This window comes from Diabrotica virgifera, chromosome 3 (assembly GCF_917563875.1).
Source record: "Diabrotica virgifera virgifera chromosome 3, PGI_DIABVI_V3a".
Taxonomy (NCBI): Eukaryota; Metazoa; Arthropoda; class Insecta; order Coleoptera; family Chrysomelidae; genus Diabrotica; species Diabrotica virgifera.
This window is the reverse complement of record NC_065445.1, coordinates 221,566,263-221,585,845: the sequence shown is the minus strand read 5'-3', so window position 1 is coordinate 221,585,845 and position 19,583 is coordinate 221,566,263. Positions and strand designations below refer to the sequence as shown.

The following is a 19,583-nucleotide window of genomic DNA, read 5'->3' as shown; positions in this document are numbered from 1 at the left end:
ACCACGCCCGTGATGCGCATTCGTCATCCGACGGATCTCGCACTCAGCGTTCACTTAATATCTACCGTTTGTAACGTGAACAAGTCGGTACAGTCTGCGAAACATTTTTTGTAAGTACGAACCGCAAAGGAGAATCAATTTAAAATTTTCAAATTTTGTTTAAATCGAATTTGAAGGGAAAAGTTTTAAATAATCAGACACGGGAAGTTATAGCAAACGTGATTCATTTTATGATAAATGAAGCGAAAAACAATGAACCGTGTAGAGATTTGAAAAAAGTGCAGGAACGTGTGGTATTGGCAACAGGTGTTAGTTTAAGCAGCGTTCAAAAAATTGCTCGGGAAATGCAATTAATTGAAGATGGCGAATATTTCTCATTTGTAACTCCAAACAAAAAGAGAAAAAAAAGCGCTTCAAAAACGTGCTTGGACGATTTTGATATAGGGCGTCTTCGACGTTATATAATGGATTTTTGTATAACACAAAAACAAGTCCCAACTATGAAACGCATACACAGAACATTTGCAGAGGAGTACAACTACTCAGGTTCCATAGAAAGCCTACGAACAGTAATTAGAAAGATGGGATTTCGTTGGCGAAAAACCAGAACTAATAGAAAAATATTAATAGAAAAGCCCAATATTCAACATCTTAGACTGAATTTCTTACGTAGTATGAAACGTTACAGGAACGCAAATCGCCCAATTATATACATGGATGAAACATACGTCCATTCATCTCATACCCACCAAAAGAGCTGGTCTGATAGTTCAAACAAGGGCATACAAAAACCAGTATCTAAAGGACAGATGCTTGTGATAGTGCATGCTGGAGGTGAAAGTGGTTTTGTTAAAAACGCTTATCTGCGCTACAAACCTACTATAAAAACAGGAGATTATCATGTTGCAATGAACTACGACAATTACAAAAAGTGGCTTCAGGATAAACTGATACCAAATTTGCCCCCTCACAGCGTTTTAGTGATTGATAATGCACCGTATCACAACGTACAAACTGAGAAATGTCCAACTATGTCTTCCAGGAAAGCAGAAATGCAGCAGTGGCTGACAACGCGAAATATTTCCTTTACAGATGACATGTTGAAATTTGAATTATACGACATTATAAAATTACACAAACCTCTGTTTAAAACCTATGAAATTGACAAAATACTCGAGGATAAAGGACATTCAGTTTTACGGTTACCCAAGATATTATCCGGATTTGAATCCTATAGAGTTAGTATGGGCTTCTATGAAGCAATATGTCGCTGAAAAAAATGTCAGTTTTGATTTTAAATTAGTGAAAAGTTTGTGTGGACTGAATAAAACGATGACGACAAATGCTATGGAAATGGATACGAGAAAGGTTATAAATATCTCTTTTAACAAAAGGTACTTTTACAAAGACACCATATTTATGCTTCACCGGGACCGAACATCTAATTTCTATTTATTATCCTACTGCTTACGCCCTTTTTCTCCGAAACCTTTTGGTCAATATAATGGTAATATAAAGTATAAATAGTCAATATAAAAATATAATTTTTGGTTTATAATGCCATAATTTATAGCAACACAAGCGGTTTTTGTTGGATCTATTTTATTACATCTCACTTTGTAAAAAAATACTACAAATATACTGAAGAAAAGTAATGACAGTAATAATAATTGTGTACGGGACCTATTAGAAACTATTCAAACTTTACGTTTCTATATTTGTGTCTCCGATTGTACCTACATTTTAAAGTTCACCCGCGCGTACAGGCTATCTTTTTCCTTCCGAGTGCGTTCTCACTTCATTGTTCGCGCAGGCAGTTAGAATTTCAGACTTTCAGCTATTCTTGGTGAACTGTACAATATTGTTAACTTACCAATAGGTTTAATTAATCACTTTTAATAATATAATTAACACAGAAGAACTTTATTATGTCTCACTTAAAATCTCAGTGGATTTCGCGCTAAAACTAAAGCTTATAATAGTAAAGAATTTAAAGAAAGAACAGCATCTCAAGGCAAAAACGACCCTAACAACATCCCGGTCAGTAGAGTCGATTAGGGGTTGACTCCCGCATAGAATCTCGCCCTTCCTCGCATCTCTGCGTTCACCACTGTCCGTCGTGACATGCCGTTCGATTTATTTAATTTTTTCTTAAACTAATTATCCAATCAAAATTCCAAAAACACTCACATGTTCTCTGATGTTTGGTCTATAACGTTTATAGAAAGTAATTTTTTGCTAGACCCAATATTTTTCGAGATAGAGCGATGTAAACGATTTTAAAAATATGGGTTGTCAGGGCAAGTGATTTTATATGAAGGCGCTCCGTATACCACAATGGTTTGACGTATTTTTATAAATTAAAAACAAATATTTCTAATGTCCGGATGGGTATGCAACTTTGAGGAATGAATTTTCGGATATTACACATCCGAAAAACGACGAAAAAAAAATTGCAGTTTTTTTTTTGTAAGGCCCCCCACCGGTCCCCTCCGCAACGATTTTTGGACGACCAAGTGATTTTGCATTACAAATATATTAGAAACCAAAAAATATGGGTTTTACATTTTAGCAACAAAGTGCCCACGAAAATCTTTTCTAGAAGCCTTTTGCCAGTCCATTTACTCTACTATATGAAGATGATGATGAACAAAGTTATTTTTTATTAAAGTAATATAATGTTGACACAAACGCATATCTACAAAATTATATGATCATATATTCATTAAATAATATACCTGGATACAATTTTGCAATAATTTTTTTTTTTTTGAAATATGCTGACCCATATTTTTGGACCCGGTCTTCTGCACCGTGCGCGAGTATTCGATCACAAAAAATTGGCGCGAGTAACGGAAGGTTAAAAGAAGAAGAAGAAGCAGCAGACATAAAATGAAACTGTTACTTGACACAATAAATGAGAAAAAATTAGAACGGTTAGGTCATATAACACGAATGGACAGTAACAGGCAAGTGAAGAGAGTGTGGGAATCTAAACCAATAGAGAACAATAGAAGAAGCATACCAATACAAGAGTTGAACAGCGACATAGCAGAGATATTATAAAATAAGGGCAAAGCTTGGCAAGAAGCAACACAAATGGCGAAGAACAGGAAAGAATGGAGAAAATTCATCAAAGACTAGAAGCACCTGCCTCGACAAGATTTATATCTAACCTAAATTTAAAGACAAATCGAGTCTATTTACACAAACATTGGGTCCACCGTAGAATATTGCGCATACCATGGAGCGCACATTGTACAAATTATAATTCAATATAACAACATAAAAACTAGATTCACCACAACTAGTAATTAACCAAAATATACTGAGATATTTTGGACATAACTAGAAGAAGAAAAGGCATGGAACGAATGATAGCTGAAGGCAACGTAGCAGGCAAAAGATCCAGAGGAAGATCTCTAGTGCAATGGTCGGACCAAATAAAGGATATTACTGGTTACTCATTCTCCGAAGCACAACAACACGCACAGGAGAGAGAAATTGGACAGAAATTAATAGTCAAACAAATTACATGACGCCACTACATATTTAAGAAGGAGAAAAGGTAGAGGAGAACACAAACATTCTGATTAAAGTTCCTTAAAGATTCTACAAAATAGATCTACTATTTTTATATAATTGACATAACGTAAAAAGCTTCAAAATTGATGACCAAGATATTTATTAACTATTTTCACCTGAAGGCCGAAAACTAATATATTTATGAATTACCTACCTCTAAAGCATGTCCTGTGAACTCCTTGTTACAAAACTCGCACCTTGTCCTCCTCTGTGGACACGTGTACTTCAAATGATCTTCCATCAACACCCTAGGAATCTGCGCTCCGCACTTACTTGTGCAAGGAATAGCATCATGCTTGCAAGTGTTGAGGTGACCCTGAAAAAACCAACAAATTTTTTTACAGAACATGGTACGGACGTCGTTATGTTCGCTTTTTAACTAACGCTGGCTAGAGTACTCCGTAAATTGTCTTTCGTGTTTAATTTACCTTGGAAAGTATGATTATAGACTAAAATAAATGTTGTTATCTTTAGAAATGTGTAGAAGCAATTTGTTTTGTACATAATAATCGACGGAGCTGCTGGTGCAATTATTATCTTTGAGACTGGTTATTATATCCTTTTACAAAAAATATAATTAGTAATAAAAAATAACACTTTAATTTTTTTTCTGGTGTGTGTCTCACTGCTTACTGCCAACAGCAGAAGGATAAACATTATAACTTACTACATAAAACAAACAACCTACAGTGTGAGTCTTTACAGTCTACAGTACACGGCAAGACTGACCTATAAACTCCTAGGGGGTGGTTTGTTATTTTGTGAATCTTTAAAGTTTGCTGGTCAATTTTTTGCCGTATTGTTGAATCTGTTACTTTACTGAGGTTTTAAAAGTTTTGAGGAATTAATATCAAGAATTTTTAAATATTAAACATATTATCAGGAGTACCAAATTTATTTTAATTCCGCGTTACTTGAGCTAAGGTTTATGAGCTAAAGAAAGGAATCTCAGGCACTCGCTCTCAGAACACACAAGACTTGCAGTAGAAACTGAACAAATACTGATGAAAACTAGTTTGTGAGCATTTTAAATTTTTCCAAAATCTGTCTACAAGTTGGAACAAAAACGAAATAAAGAGTAATGGTACAAAAACTTTACATACATACTGGACTAAACCAAAGTTTAGGTTTTGGTTGGTCAATGCTCTTACTTTTCCGATTTGCCATAGGTAGCTGAAACATGGACTCCCAAAAAAATCGACAGAAGTAAGATAGAAGCCTTCGAAATGTGGATCTACAGAAGAATCCTACGCGGGTCCTGGACAGAACACATAATCAACCTGTCAATTCTAGAAGAGCTTAATATAAAAGACCTATTAAAAGACTATTAAAAAAGTAAACCGAACATCACTAGCATACTTCCGCCACATGCCGAGAAGAACGGAGACCATGGAACTATTGGTAGACGAAGGAAAGGTAAAAGGCCAAAGAGGAAGATCTTCCTTCACTATGATGGGTAGAACAAATGAAGTCACTGGTGGGAAAATCCCTACATGAAGCCTTGGGCTGACTAGGATATGGCCAAGAATTTAAATATTTATTTCTTACTTAAGACCTAAAAAATCTTCCTCTGTAAATGGTATATAATTTTATTAAAAAATTGTTTCTAAAAAGATCCAAATTGGAATAAAGTAGGTACATACATCACAAAGTACATCACAAACGTTTTCGGACTAATCAGTCAATAATCATAGTCCAAGAGGCAGCGCTGAAAAATATCTTTGAATTTACTAAAGCTAGATTTTTCACAGTTGATTACTGTGATTGTGTAGAGAAACATACTGCGGTCGGTCAAGCGAAACGTAGAACAGGGGTTACTGAGAGGGTATCAAAGTTGCTTCCTACGAAGGTAATTAAATCCATTTACTAAGGCTGAAAATCAGTACACACATTCTAAATTAAATATAAATAAAAGTTATTATAGTCGGTCAGCTGTATGACGGGACAAAGCCGGTCGGTCGGCCCCAGTGAATGTACAGGGTTATTCACTATATTTTGACCCCCTTGTAAACTGCTTTATTTACAGAATTAGAAAAAAATGTAAAATACAAAAGTTATTCGATTTTTAAATGTAGAGTGACGGGGCAAAGTGATCTAAGTGCCAAAAAATCAAAAAATCACTTTTTCCACTCAAAGTGTTCTATGTGCCATCGCCAATAGCCCCACTGTGATTTAAGTCCCTATTCTACTGTTACCTAATTTAAAAATTGACTGCATGATCAAGCTAGCGGTATGTCCTTCGGACGTGTCCGGCCAAACTGTTCTAAGTGCCATGCTTCTTTATTAGTATTGTTCCAGTTCCATGTCAGTAGTTGCTTATAAACGTTCGGGAACGTGTCGTTTTAAGGTTAAAATTCCTATTTTGCATGAAATAATGAATGAACAAGCATTTCGTCGTGATGAAACAGTTAAAAACAAAAAACGTAAGAGAAAAATACAGAGTGAGGCACGAGTTAGTGGAAATTCGTACACTACCGATAAATTTAAAAAACTAGTTCCGGCAAGACGTAAACCTAAAAACGAGGTTAGTATTAATTTTTATTTTCGAGTATGTGTGCAATAATGACGTTAGCAACAAAAACCAATATTTGCAATGTAACCTTATATTTTGCTTTTTTTGTTTTCAGGTTGAATGCAAATGTAAGAACAGCTATTGTAAGGAACTGACTGGTATAGAGAAGATGCAACTCCATGAGTCCTACTATTCACTGGATTTAAATGAACAGGGTAGTTATCTTATGGGACTGATTCAGATACTTCCGGTGACACGACGTCGTCATGGTACTTACGATGATGATTCAGAGAGCCGACGCCAATGCACTATGAGTTACACTGTTCCTGATGGTAAGGGAGGTTTACAAAAAGTTTGTAAACAGACATTCATGAAGATTTTTGCTGTTAATCCCCAAAGGATTACAACCATTGTCAAGAAGAAAAAAATTTGGGATTACACTTACACAGACAAGCGAGGTGGTGCAAAAATGTTTAAATTCACTGTCCATGATCGTCGTTTAGTGAAACAACATATTAATAGCTTCCCTAGAGATGTCAGTCATTACAACCGACTTAAGTCGGACAAAGAGTATTTGAGCTCTGATCTGAATGTGCATAGGCTTTTCAGGGCATTTCAAGAAAAGAATCCTTGTACTCATATTTCACACAAGTTTTACCGAAGTGTTTTTTTGAAGGATTTTCCGAACCTATCCTTCCGTCGACCACGAGTGGATACTTGCAAAACATGCGATCAACTGAGCATATCAACCAAAAGTTCTGACCCAGCAACCAAGAAAACAGGGACATCAAAACTTGAGTTACATCACCGCCAAGTAGAAGCTGTTTTCGCATCTATAAAAAGCGACTTTATACGAAGCACTTTGCCAGTAAGTGACACGTGCACCATAACAATGGATTTGCAGAAAGTTTTTTCGTTACCCAAACTAACTCACAGTAGTATGTACTATTCCCGCCAAATATCTGGTTACAACTTTGGTATTCACGTGGCTGATACAGATGATGGATTGATGTGTATTTGGCATGAGGGGCAATCAGGAAGAGGAGGCAACCAAATGGCATTTTGCCTTTTACAAACACTAAACTGTGGACTACTCAATACATACAAAAAAAATCTGTGCGTTTGGAGTGATAACTGTGCAGGTCAGTTGAAAAACAGAATGCTTTTGTTCTTGTACATTTTTCTTGTCTGCCATGAAGTTTTTGAAACGATTGATCATAAGTTTCTTGTATCAGGTCATTCGTTCTCAGCTTCAGATCGGGATTTTGCTTTAATCGAAAAAAGAGCAAGACAATGCAAGCTAATTAATATGCAGGATGTTATGAAGGCGATAGTCACAGCGAGACCTTCACGTCCTTACAAAGTTCTGAACATGGGTGACGAGAAAACGTTTTTTGATTTTGATGCAGCCTCTTCCGCGTTTCTGAATACAGCCAAACTTGGAATTTCTACAGCTGTTTGGATTCGAGTTTCAAAGAACAACCCTGGGACCGTCATGTACAAGAAAAGTTACAGTGATTTAGCACCGTGGGAAAGTTGTATAGTCCTAAAACCTGGCATTAATGCCACTACCATCAAAAATGCTACACTGTCTTCTCTTCCAAATTCCTTACCTTTAAAAGAATCTAAAAAGAAAGACATTACTGCAATGTTGCAATTTCTCGATGATGACAATAAACAATATTTTTAAACATTTTGACAGTTTAAGCACTTTATCATTTTCATTTTTTGTAATATGTGTTATATTTGAAGCATGTTTAATATTTAAAATGACTTAATTTAACAGTTTTTATTTTTAAATAAACGATTTACGACAATAAATTTGATTCAAAAACGGTTTTTTGTGTTTTCCCAATAAAATGTTTTTTGGCACTTAGATCACTTTGCCCCGCTACTCTACAAATTATGATTTTTTGACATATATATCGTACTAGTGACGTCATCCATTTGGGCGTGATGACGTAATCGACTATTTTTTTAAATGGGAATAGGGTCGAGTGCTAGCTCATTTGAAAGGTTATTCAATTCCCTATTCAGTAATATAAACATTAACATGATTAATTATACAGGGGTTTAATTAAAAAAAATTTAATTAAATTAATTGTTTAATTAATAATTCAAAAAAAAATTTTGGACAGCCTGTATAAATAATGATCTTAATGTTTACAGTACTGTATAGAGAATTGAATAACCTTTCAAATGAGCTAGCACACGACCCCTATTCTCATTGAAAAACATAGTCGATTACGTCATCACGGCAGATGGATGACGTCACTAGTACAATATATATGTCAAAAAATCATAATTAAAAAATCGAATCACTTTTGTATTTTACCTTTTTTTCTAATTCTGTAAATAAAGCAGTTTACAAGGGGGTCAAAATATAGTGAATAACCCTGTACATTCATTGGGGCCGACCGACAGGCTCTGTCCCGTCATACAGCTGACCGACTAATAACTTTTATTTATATTCAATTTAAAATGTGTGTACTGATTTTCAGCCTTATTAAATGGATTTAATTACCTTCGTAGGAAAGCAACTTTGTTGGGGGGGGGGGGGGTCAAAAATCTTCAAAAATTGAGTTACGTAATAATTAAACGCCCATTACAGTGCGTTACGTAGGGAGGGGAGGGGGTCAAAAATCTTCAAAAATCTTCAAAAATCGCGTTACGTAATACTTGAACGTTCCCTTTGATACCCTCTTCTCAGTAACACTTGTTCTACGTTTCGCTTGACCGACCGCAGTATGTTTTTCTACACAATCACAGTAATCAACTGTGAAAAATTTAGCTTTAGTAAATTCAAAGAGATTTGTCAGCGCTGCCTCTTCGTCTATCAGGTTAGATTCCAGATCCACAGCAGTTGAAACTAGCTACAGAGTTAGACCAATCGACCTTTCAAATACAACATTTGAGCCATCTAAGCTAAATTAAAAGCGACAATAAGTCGATGTTTAAAGAATAAATTATTTTTATATTAAAATGGTCTCTTCATTTTTGCTTTAAACTTCATGGTTATGGTTGATGTGATGGTTGATGTGACGTCACATATTTCTTCTTAATGTGCCTATCCGTGACGAATGTTGGCGATCATCGTGTCAATCTTTATCTTGTCTTCAGCAGGGCGGAAAAGCTGCACAGATGTTGTGGTGAATCAGGTTCCGAGGTCATTTAACCAAGATGTTCTTCTTCTTCATGACCTCGCTTTCATGACCTTCAGGAAAAGAAGGAAAAGAATAAATATTCTTTTAACATCGACCTATTGTCGACACTGTTGTAGCTGAAATGGCTTAATTTTTGTAATGCTAAGGTCATTCGACCTAACTATGTAGCTAGTTCCAACTACTTTGGATCTGAAGTTTCAACCTGATGATGGACTGATTAATCCGAAAACGTTTGTGTGTTTTTGTACTAGTGATGTACCCACTTTAATCCAACTTGGATCTTCTTAGAAAAAAAATTTTAATAAATTTATATACCATCTACCTACAAGTGAAGTTTTACTTCCTTAGAAAGAGTAGAATAACCGACTAATATTGCTCTTTTTTTATTTTTCTAAAATCCCCAAACACGTCCGCTTACATACGCGGTCAAAACAAAACTACGAGTCCGATTTGGCTGATATTTTGACATAGGCCGTCTACAAGAATGTAGTACACGATGGTAGATTTCTGTTGCGACAGTGACATTTCTCTCTCCACCATGAGGCGGTGAGGCTAAGTACTTATCGGGCCACCCACGTATATTATCTACATCTATATGTGCAAATATTTACATAATCTAATATAAATGTGGTATGTGTACTGGAAATATATATTTATAATTGATGTAGGTAGCTCTAAAATTATTTTTATATGCATCCATATTCTTGAGAATATCTAATAAAACTGTCAAACAAATTGCAAACTTTTAATGTAGGAAAAATTCATATATGTACAATCATCAGTGCGAATTTCGTTATTATCTAAATCCAATATACAATTTACCTACCTTAAGTTTTCTAAGTTCATCCGACCATTTGCAACCTTCCTTATGATGAATGCAGTAGACAATAGAGCTCATAATAGCCTTCTCTGATTCAGGATCCGAGTAAATCTGCAACAAAAGAGAAAAAATTGAAATTCCACATCGTAACTCTCACACAACGGTACTTTTCCGCACTTTACAGGCCGCGACCATGGCCAGACCTTGCGATACATGTGAACGAGGCAAGTAGCTAGAGATGGGCGAAAACGTAACGATTTTATATCGTTATTTTCGTTGAATGTCTAGACCAGACATGGGCAAACTATAAGCGGAAGGCCACATAAAATACAAATATTCTCTCGGCGCGGCGGGTCGAAAAAAAAAATAGTAAAACAAGGTATTACTAGTGATAAACTTTATATTTTAATTATACATCACACGTAGGTATCTTATGTGCATAAATGTTAAAAAACATTGAAACAGTTACATACATAGATTATTCTTTAGCAGAGTATGAAGATGTATGTGACATATGAAACTGAGACTGATCTTCTAAAAGTTGTTCATAATCTGTCAGAAACTGGGATGAACTTATTTGGTCAGTCAATCGGCTTCTAATGCTGGTTTTGGGAAGCTTCATAGTAGAAAACACCTTTTCACAGATGTAGGGAGCTAAAACATTGCAATTATCTTCTGATCATGAGATTTCAGGATTGGAAAACTTGATTTTGTCCCTTGCCTTGTAGAACTCAGTTTTAGAAACATTGAGAAATAGTTGCTTAAATTCAGTGTTACATTGCAACTCAATCAGTTCGACTGTCCAGATACCTACTGTTCGATAACTTTAAGTCTTGGAATCATCGCTCAAACTCGTCATATAGACATTTTAGGCTTTTCTCATAGTTCTTTAGATTGTCTTCCCTAACTGTAATAGTTTTTAGCTTTGGAAAATTAGTAGGTAAACTTTTTCTTGCCTAGTTGTTTAGAAAATAGATTCAATTGTTTTTGGAAAGCCCTGACATGGCCCCAAATATATTATCATGGAATAATTTATTCTGTCACTGGAGTTTAAAGTTTAATTTATTGATATCACTCTTGGTAGGGCAGCCCAAGCGGGAATTTTTGCAGTTACTCGAGCGCGTCAGATTATCACACGGAGAGTAACCTTGTACCCTGTAAATGTACCTCTGCCATATATTGGCTTAATACAGCAGAGTTCGTTAAGGGGGTCCGAAAAAAAATATATCCTTATAAAAACTCGAAATCGTCAGATTAAGATAAGGTAAGTTAAGTACATGCAAAAGAGTGTAGTTATATTTTAAAAATCTGACGATTTGAGCGTGGAGTGAGAAAATGGACGACTCACAAAGTTTCACAAAAAAAATATTTCGCGAAATGAACGTCAGATCGTGAAACTAAATGTTTAATATTTTTCAAAAATCTATCGAATGATACCAAACACGACCCCCCACGAAGAGGGGTAGGAGGTAAATTTAAAATTTTAAATACGAACCCGCGATATTTCGCGAAATGAACATCAGATCGAAAAACTACAAAATGCACGTATTCAATATTTTTGAAAGATCTATCAAATGGCACCAAACACGACCCCCCACGGAGGTGGGGTGGGGGATTACTTTAAAATCTTATGAGCCCCAATTTTTATTCCAGATTTGGAATTTTATGGATAGATGGCGATATAATCGGAAAAAACGATTGTTGTAAATGGAAAATTAAATTAAAAAATGGATAGTGCCCCAATTTGTGGAAAACTTAACTTAAATTTTTTTGGTTTTAGGTCTTCACAACCCAATAGGTCCTTATAACGCTAGAGTCACTGCAAATTTAGCATACGTTCCTATCAGAAAATCTGTAAAACTGCAAGTCTGAAAGTCATAAAATATTTTTCAAATGTGTCTCATTCATTCCTTCTTTTTCTTCCATCAGATTATTTCGTCTTTAAGATCCATCAAAAACAAAAGCCATCTTACTTTAGTGTAGTAAAATACATCAGAATATTCAGACTGAAATTAATCAAGAATCTCTTGAAATTCTCTATTATTGAGAGCTTGTGAACGAATGCTATTAACAAGCTTAATAACCACATCAAACACATGTTGCATGTCTAGAGCAAATTTACACATTGCTTCTTGACGTATGACACAATATGTACTACTTCGATCCCAGGAAATGATTCCTTCAACATGTATAGACAACCAGATTGTGTCCGTCATATTTGGTGCTCAAACAGTAGTAATGTTACAAATATTGCTCTAGATGACACTAGACATAACCATTTGAACTCATGAACCATTTAAAATGCAAGCAATCTAAAACTAAAAAAGTAAGTCAAATCAGCAAATGAGAAACCTACTTTGTTTTCCTACATTCTGGTTACATCGATATATCTTCTTTGTGAGTGCAATATCCTGTAAATTTTGTAACGTTCGAATTGGTGTTGAAAGTAGTAAAATTAGATAACAGTCAGTCGAATAACAAAAAATCGTAAAGTTATTTTATAGCAGCACTATGTCATTAAACTTCGGGCTTGTACCTATCCATCTTTAGCAATAAAAAGTTACGTATGAAAGCCAGAAAGCAATGGTTAAGTGCTTACAATAATTGCTAATTCCTATTTCTGAATCACTTGATTTCTTTGAATGCTAATTTGATTCAGTTCCCACAGAAACCGACATGTATGTATTTATCAATAAACGCTAGATTTTATATTATTTGTAGAGGTCAATCTGAGGGTCGTATACGCATAGCTTCTAGTCAGTCGATGATGAATAACTTCCGGATGATGCATTTTTGTTTCCAAGAGAATATGTAATATTTCTCTCAAACACCTGAGTGCGAGTCGAGAGTGTACTCTCACATGAGAAAGGTGTCTTTAACAGCAATATTTCCACAGTATTACAAATAATTAGGGCTGGATCCCGCGTACCAAAAATTGTTTATTAAAAGCAAGCTGAAAATTTGTTAATAGCTTAACGGTGTCTAGCCGGACAAACTTTGATGTACGGGAACACTTGAACAGCGGAAGTTTTAATTCTGGAACAGGTTACAGCTTTCGAACGTCAGACTACGAAAATGTCCCATTTATTTTGTCGGACAGAACTTCCAATTGATTTGTTACCCCTTCATTAAACTCTCATGCAAAATCAGACTGCTATTTACCACCAATATAATTCATGTCATTTGACATGTTCTACGTGTCAGACTTATTAAAATGCCCAATATATTTGTCGGCAAACATTTTTTCATAGATTATATAAAGTTTTGCTATTGAATAAACTTAAAAATAACCTGCTAGTTTTAACAATCATAAATTTGCTAGGATGACACGTTCCACAATTAAAATCACGATCCACAATTAAAACTTCCTCTGTTCCAGTGTTCCCATACGTCTAAATGCCTCCTCTACATATCAGCAGACGCGTCTGCGGACGCATCTGCGGATGCATCTGCCGATGTATCTGATGCCTCCTCTACATATCAGCAGACGAGTCTGCGGATGCATCTGCGGACGCATCTGCCGATGTATCTGATGCCTCCTCTACATATCAGCAGACGCGTCCGCGGATGACATCCCCATATGCATCCGCAGATGTGTAGATGGGGTAATTTGGTCGTCTGTTGTTTATTTTTTGCATCTCCCGACGCAAAGAAAACAGAAAAAAATCGATGTTTTTCGAAATTTTTAAATATTTTAATTTTTTTATTAATGTTCCGGGCATATTTGAGAAGGAGCATAAGTCAATTATTATTACTGAAGGTGTCACCTAGCTTTATCTGCAAAAATCCGAATGCCACCTCTCACATCCAAAAATAGACGTTTTTTCGCAGATCCTTACTGGTCTACTTAAGTTATAGAAATAAAGTCTCCAGGTTCCGTATACCTCTATTGACAAACAAACAAATTGATTGTTACTAGTACCTACCTATAATGATACGATACTTATGATAATATGCATTTTAACAGATCAAAATTCCTGTCATTAATTTGAAGTTAGTTAATTATTGATTTGCATTATTTCAAAAAATAATACGTCTATAATAATCAAGGCTACTGCTAGAGGTTGTAGGCTGTGTCTACTAGCACGAATAGTGCTATAACAGTATAAAAATAGGTATATGAAAATTTAATAACACACTGGGAATAATACGCTATTGTCAATGCCGTCTTCTTCGCTACAAGGATTAATTTTTTTTATTTTCACTTTCACAAGGATATTACTAGAGTCTTCTTCGCTGTCTTCCGTATGTCCTACCTTTTGTACTTACTTACTTACCTTTTGTATTAAAATTAATATTTTTTGGTAGTATGTAATGTTTTTTTTCTTTTTTAGTCTTTATGATCAGCTATTTTCTAACTTCTTATAGTCCAGTCAATAACCGCTTTCCACCACAATTTTCTGAACCTGTTTATTTATTTCATGAGCTATATGTTCTACTTACCCTCAACTTCAAAGTTGACCCTGTGCCATAGCGTGATTTTACCCTGCGCGAGATGCAACCTCTCGGGGGTCATTTTTTATTAAAAGTAACACCAAGAATGAATATATATTAATTGTAAGCCACGTTGGTCGCATATATTTTTTTCTGAAAGTCAATACTTTTCGACTTATTCGTAAGTGAAAATTTTCAAGAAACAAAAAACACTTTTTTAAACTGATTTTGCTAATTAAAAACTTGTCTATTTTATCAAAAATCATTTTTATAAAAAATGTAACTTAGACTTAAAAACAAATACAGTCATGGGTTTATGGTGTCTGTTGCCCCTATAAAAGTGAAGAAATAGCTTATAAATATCTAGTCAAAAATGTATAAGCAAGTGTTGTGACCCTATGTATTTTCCAAAGTAGAATAGGGACAAATGCAACGTCTATAGACGTTGTATCACATTACATCAATGGAAATTAGATGTCTATAGACGTTCTGTCCTTCAACGTGTTAAGGGTAAACGACAAGCTGAAGTAAACGCGCACACCGACAAGATAAAAATGACAGTCTGAAATTAGGTGCTAAATCTTTCAAGTTACATACTATCAGTTCAAATAAAAAAGGGAAATTCAATTATACAGTGTGTCGCATTTAAGATGAAGAAATATTTCCGCTCTCGAAATAAATACAGATTTGAAGTTTTGCACAGTTATACAGGTAAAGATTTTATGTTTATGTTATTGATGCTAGAATTACCCATAATACGTTCGATGTCTTTATGTATTAAATTTTGCAAAAATTCGGTATAGTCCCAAGTAGCACAATAATAACATTTTAGTTTTATTTAAGGTTTATAAAGATTTTATTTTGGTAAATAGGAAGATAATGGATTTAAAATTACCTTGTAGATATACTGCCAGAAACTGTTAAGCATTTGTCACTAGTTTTTAAGTATCTAATAAGGGTATCAAATAACACTAAAATTAATCTTAATATATAATTTGTCTTATTGTAGTTTTAAAATAATTTATTCTCAGTTCACTTTAAAACTAATCAGTTTTATGAAGAACTTCCGGACTGTTTGGTTTTATTAGATTCTAGTTTGTTACCCTTTATTTTTATTGCAGTTTTAAAGATTCTCCTAATATGACTAATAAAACCTATTATTAAAACTACTTGATCTCAAGACTATTATGTCAGTAAAATATATGCTTAAAACTATTTTTTTAGTTGAAGTTTTAGTTTTCTGTAAAGTTGCTTTCTTAAAAGCAATTAGTAGGCTGTATTAGAAATAAACGCTCTGAACTAAATCAATTTGGTTATCGTAAAGACTAAACTATTCTTCTTGTTAGAAACAATCAAACTTAACTCATCCCCTCTTCTCTCATGTCCAAAATGGTCGGCCATTTGTTTTAGAGCGAAACAGTGGTGTAGTGTGTTGTAAAAGTGGAAGTACAGTTAGTATGGAATAAATAAGTAGCAATATTTTAGGTTATATTCGCTTTAAAACCGAGTGGCATTATTGACAGCAGCATTAAAACTAAATGGTTTTAATTCCAAGGCAACCTTACTTTTATGCAGGATATAAGCTCTTGGAAAGGTATAATAAAACTTAAAAACCAAATGGTTTTAATTTTAGTTTTATTCTACAGTTTTAAAGCATCCTTAAAAGACTTAATAAACCCGTTCGGTGCTACTTGAGCTACTACCTTTTTTCAGTGTCCATACTATGGCCGTGAACTGCTAAGAGATTTTTTAAGATCCAACTTATTGTTGAAAATTGGAAAATTTAATCACTTAATGTTCGAATAGAACGAATATGAAAATTAGAATAATAACACGACTAGAAATGTATAAGAAATTGAAAATGTTATGAGCTTCACTAAAGAATTAATACTAATATTAATAATACAGAATTAATAATCACTGTCGTTTCTACATAGTTATTGCAACACCAACATTACGAATATGTGACTCCGATAGTATTGACTATTTTTAAAAGAAGCTACAACTATATGATTAAAAACAAACATACCTCTTTATCCAAAGGCCGTAGAACTGACATATTTCACACAGCATCTATTATTATCTAAGACTCTTCAGAATCATCAAAATCGTACAAAACTACGAGACAATACTGATTGTTATAAGTAATAAGCAGTTTTAGATGCAACGCATTGGAGGCGTTAACTCCCACATCTTCCAGTTGATTAAGTTAAAATGAATCATGGAACTCTTCTCTAACCTATTTTGCTGCATCGCGTGTTAGCATATTTTTAATAAAAATGAATCATTTTTTTTTCTTACTAACGTAAATAGTGAAAATGGCAAACAATTAGTGGGAGGACTATTGAGTAAAGAATTAGACATAGAATCCCAAATAACATGTATTTTATTGGTTAAAAAATTCTGCAAAGGATAACCTATGAATAAATTTTAGAGACAAATGATTCACAACAAAAGAATCTTTAATGCACCTAGAAGAAAATATGGGAGTACATATTTCAAATAAAAAAAACTCGTAAAATAAATGGATTTTGCATTATGTGCTTCACAGGCATCTACCAAATGTACACAGAAGAAATTATCGTATTTCTGGAAACATGCGAAAACCATTCCGCTACTATATCCAAGGAAGGACAAAAATGACCAGAAAGCTGTAATAGGCCAGTATCAATACTGGAATCCCTAGAAAAATATTAGAAAAAATTTACAAAAGAATTATACAAGAAGACCAATTCGGAATCAGAAGAAGAAAAAATTGCGAACTGCAATTAGCAAGAAAGGTCAGTGAGACGAAAATCCGTTTCAATAGAAACAAAAAAAAAACAAGAATGGTCGAAAAGGTCTGGAAAAAGCCCTTTTCTACAAAAGGGAAAGAGCTAGATTGAATAGAATATAACCAATAGAATATTTCAAGTTTTAGCTGATCAAAAGATGTTCAGGATGCAAGAAGTTTAGGAAAGGATACCTCAAGGCAGTCTTTTATCGCCCTTACATACATACATCCCTTTACGCGGAATATACGGTAATATATAGCAGGAAAAGAGGTCTGAAGAATTGTCTAAACATTAAAAAATAATTTAAGAATAATTTCGGAATTCACAGTTAAAAGAAAGATAAAAATCAACGCAGAAAATAGGTACTCCATTTATCATACATATATTTAAGCAGCAACAAAATCCACCAGTAGTGGAACTCATCACGATAGGAAACATAATTCAATCAGAAGATTCTGTCAAGTACCTAGTTCATCCCGTTAGACGACTAAACTTTACGAAGAACAGACAACAAATCAAGAAAAATGCGAGTTTAGCAAAGAGACTATACTTTCAGGTCGAGCCCTCTAACTAAGGCCAAGAAGATCCAATTATACTCGTATATCAGACCTAATTGTATTGTAGTCCCAGTTTAGAGTTCCATGGCAGAACCTAATAGAAAAAATTTGGAAAGAAGTCAAAGGCGTATTATATATTAACTGAGGGATTGATATGAGATCAGAACAGAATATCAAATGCAACCATCCCAGAAAGACTCCAGTACACACCACTGAGGGAGATAGCTGAGAACAGGATGCGATATTTTTTTCTTCCACCAAGCCACGAGAAGATTCCTAATGACTAGAAACATCCTTAAGATAAATCGAATCCAGAGGATGCATAAAGAAAAACATAGACTGATTGACCATCTACTCAGGGTCTAGCCAGGCGGTTGCCTGGTCAGCTGGTCAGCTTTCTAGGCACGGTGCCTACCCTGATTAGCTGACGATTAGCTGAAGTGAAGTAGGCACACGGTGCCGAATATAGTGCCTACAGAAAAATATGGCATTTCTTAAATGAACTAGGACAATAAACGTTTTTATTTTTATTTTATTTATTTGCAATTATGTATAACTTTTGATAACGCTTCCGTTTATTTCTAAGAGAGGTGACCAGGAGTTCAAGCTCAAAAAATTTTAATCGACTTAAAATACCCCCGTAATAAATTGCAAATAAAGGAAAGAAATATCTAATTTACATAGATAGTTGTTCTACAGTGAATGTTAACATTCGAAGTCTAGGTTTGAATTATATGGGAGTATTTACCACAGACTTCGAAGAAGTTGCTAACGACACGCATTCTTTCTAGTTAGTCAGTACGTACACACGTATGCATGATAATGTTTATATTCATGGTAATGTTTCCCATATGAACGAAATACCGGAAAACGCCTTACCGAGTTTGTGGTATTGTGAACATCAACACCGACAATATGCAAATAAAAATTTTGATTCAACAATAAGACCTGAAGAATATTTTAGTTCATCATTTATTTATACTGATTACAATCTTTTTGTAATGTTTTAATTATTATTCGAGGTTATGGAGCGACAAGGTATTTATTGTGACTAAAATTTTTAGGTGACAACAGGACTGAAAGAAATTTCAATACAGAATTTCCCATACATAATTTCTCGTTGTATATACAGACCAAATCCATACAGTCCAAGAAAATAAAGGAACAACTTACTTAACCAATACTGGCTTGGAAAGAAGACACTGGGATCCTTCTACTCAATGGTATCATACACGAAACAATAAGAAAATTGCGTAAAATGAAAACGATGACAACGACAACAATTTTCAACTACTTTTATACCAATTTGAAAGAAGAACAGTAAAATCTCTTAGAATGGTGATATTTGCTTCTAAAACAAAATGCATAATATCAAACAAACCACTAAGACTGGAAGCTCAAGAGAGAACGACATTCAAATATTTAGCAAACAAACTGACAAATAAAGCGAGATTTTGGTAAGTTGTTACTGATCTGCCCTTAACTTAAGGATGTGGTTTAATAGTGATAATAAATTCCACTGACCACCTTTTAATATGCTAAGTTGATTTGCCGATATGTTTTGGCTAGTTCGACCATCTTTTGTGTCAGTTGCTCCAATTTGGTGGCTCACTCGAATTCATGCTTGTATAAATTGGTCTCTAGCTGCCTCCAAAAATAAATATCTAGGGGAGTTAAGTCAGGTGAGTAAGGGGGTCATTTTATTGTATCTTATTATGTACTAATCACTCGTTCAGG

The 19,583-nt window shown here is 34.4% G+C and overlaps 1 protein-coding gene across 1 annotated transcript in view; it reads right to left on the bottom strand.

The window, feature by feature from the left end:
• The window catches only part of LOC114328800 (TNF receptor-associated factor 4), a 114,519-nt gene that overhangs the window by 22,100 nt on the left and 72,836 nt on the right, over nucleotides 1-19,583 (bottom strand). The window contains exons 2-3 of the mRNA XM_028277762.2: nucleotides 10,088-10,192; nucleotides 3,740-3,901 (exon numbers count right to left, since the gene is read on the bottom strand). Coding sequence (XP_028133563.1) covers nucleotides 3,740-3,901; nucleotides 10,088-10,192 — 267 coding nt within the window. The remainder of the gene's footprint in view (nucleotides 1-3,739; nucleotides 3,902-10,087; nucleotides 10,193-19,583) is intronic.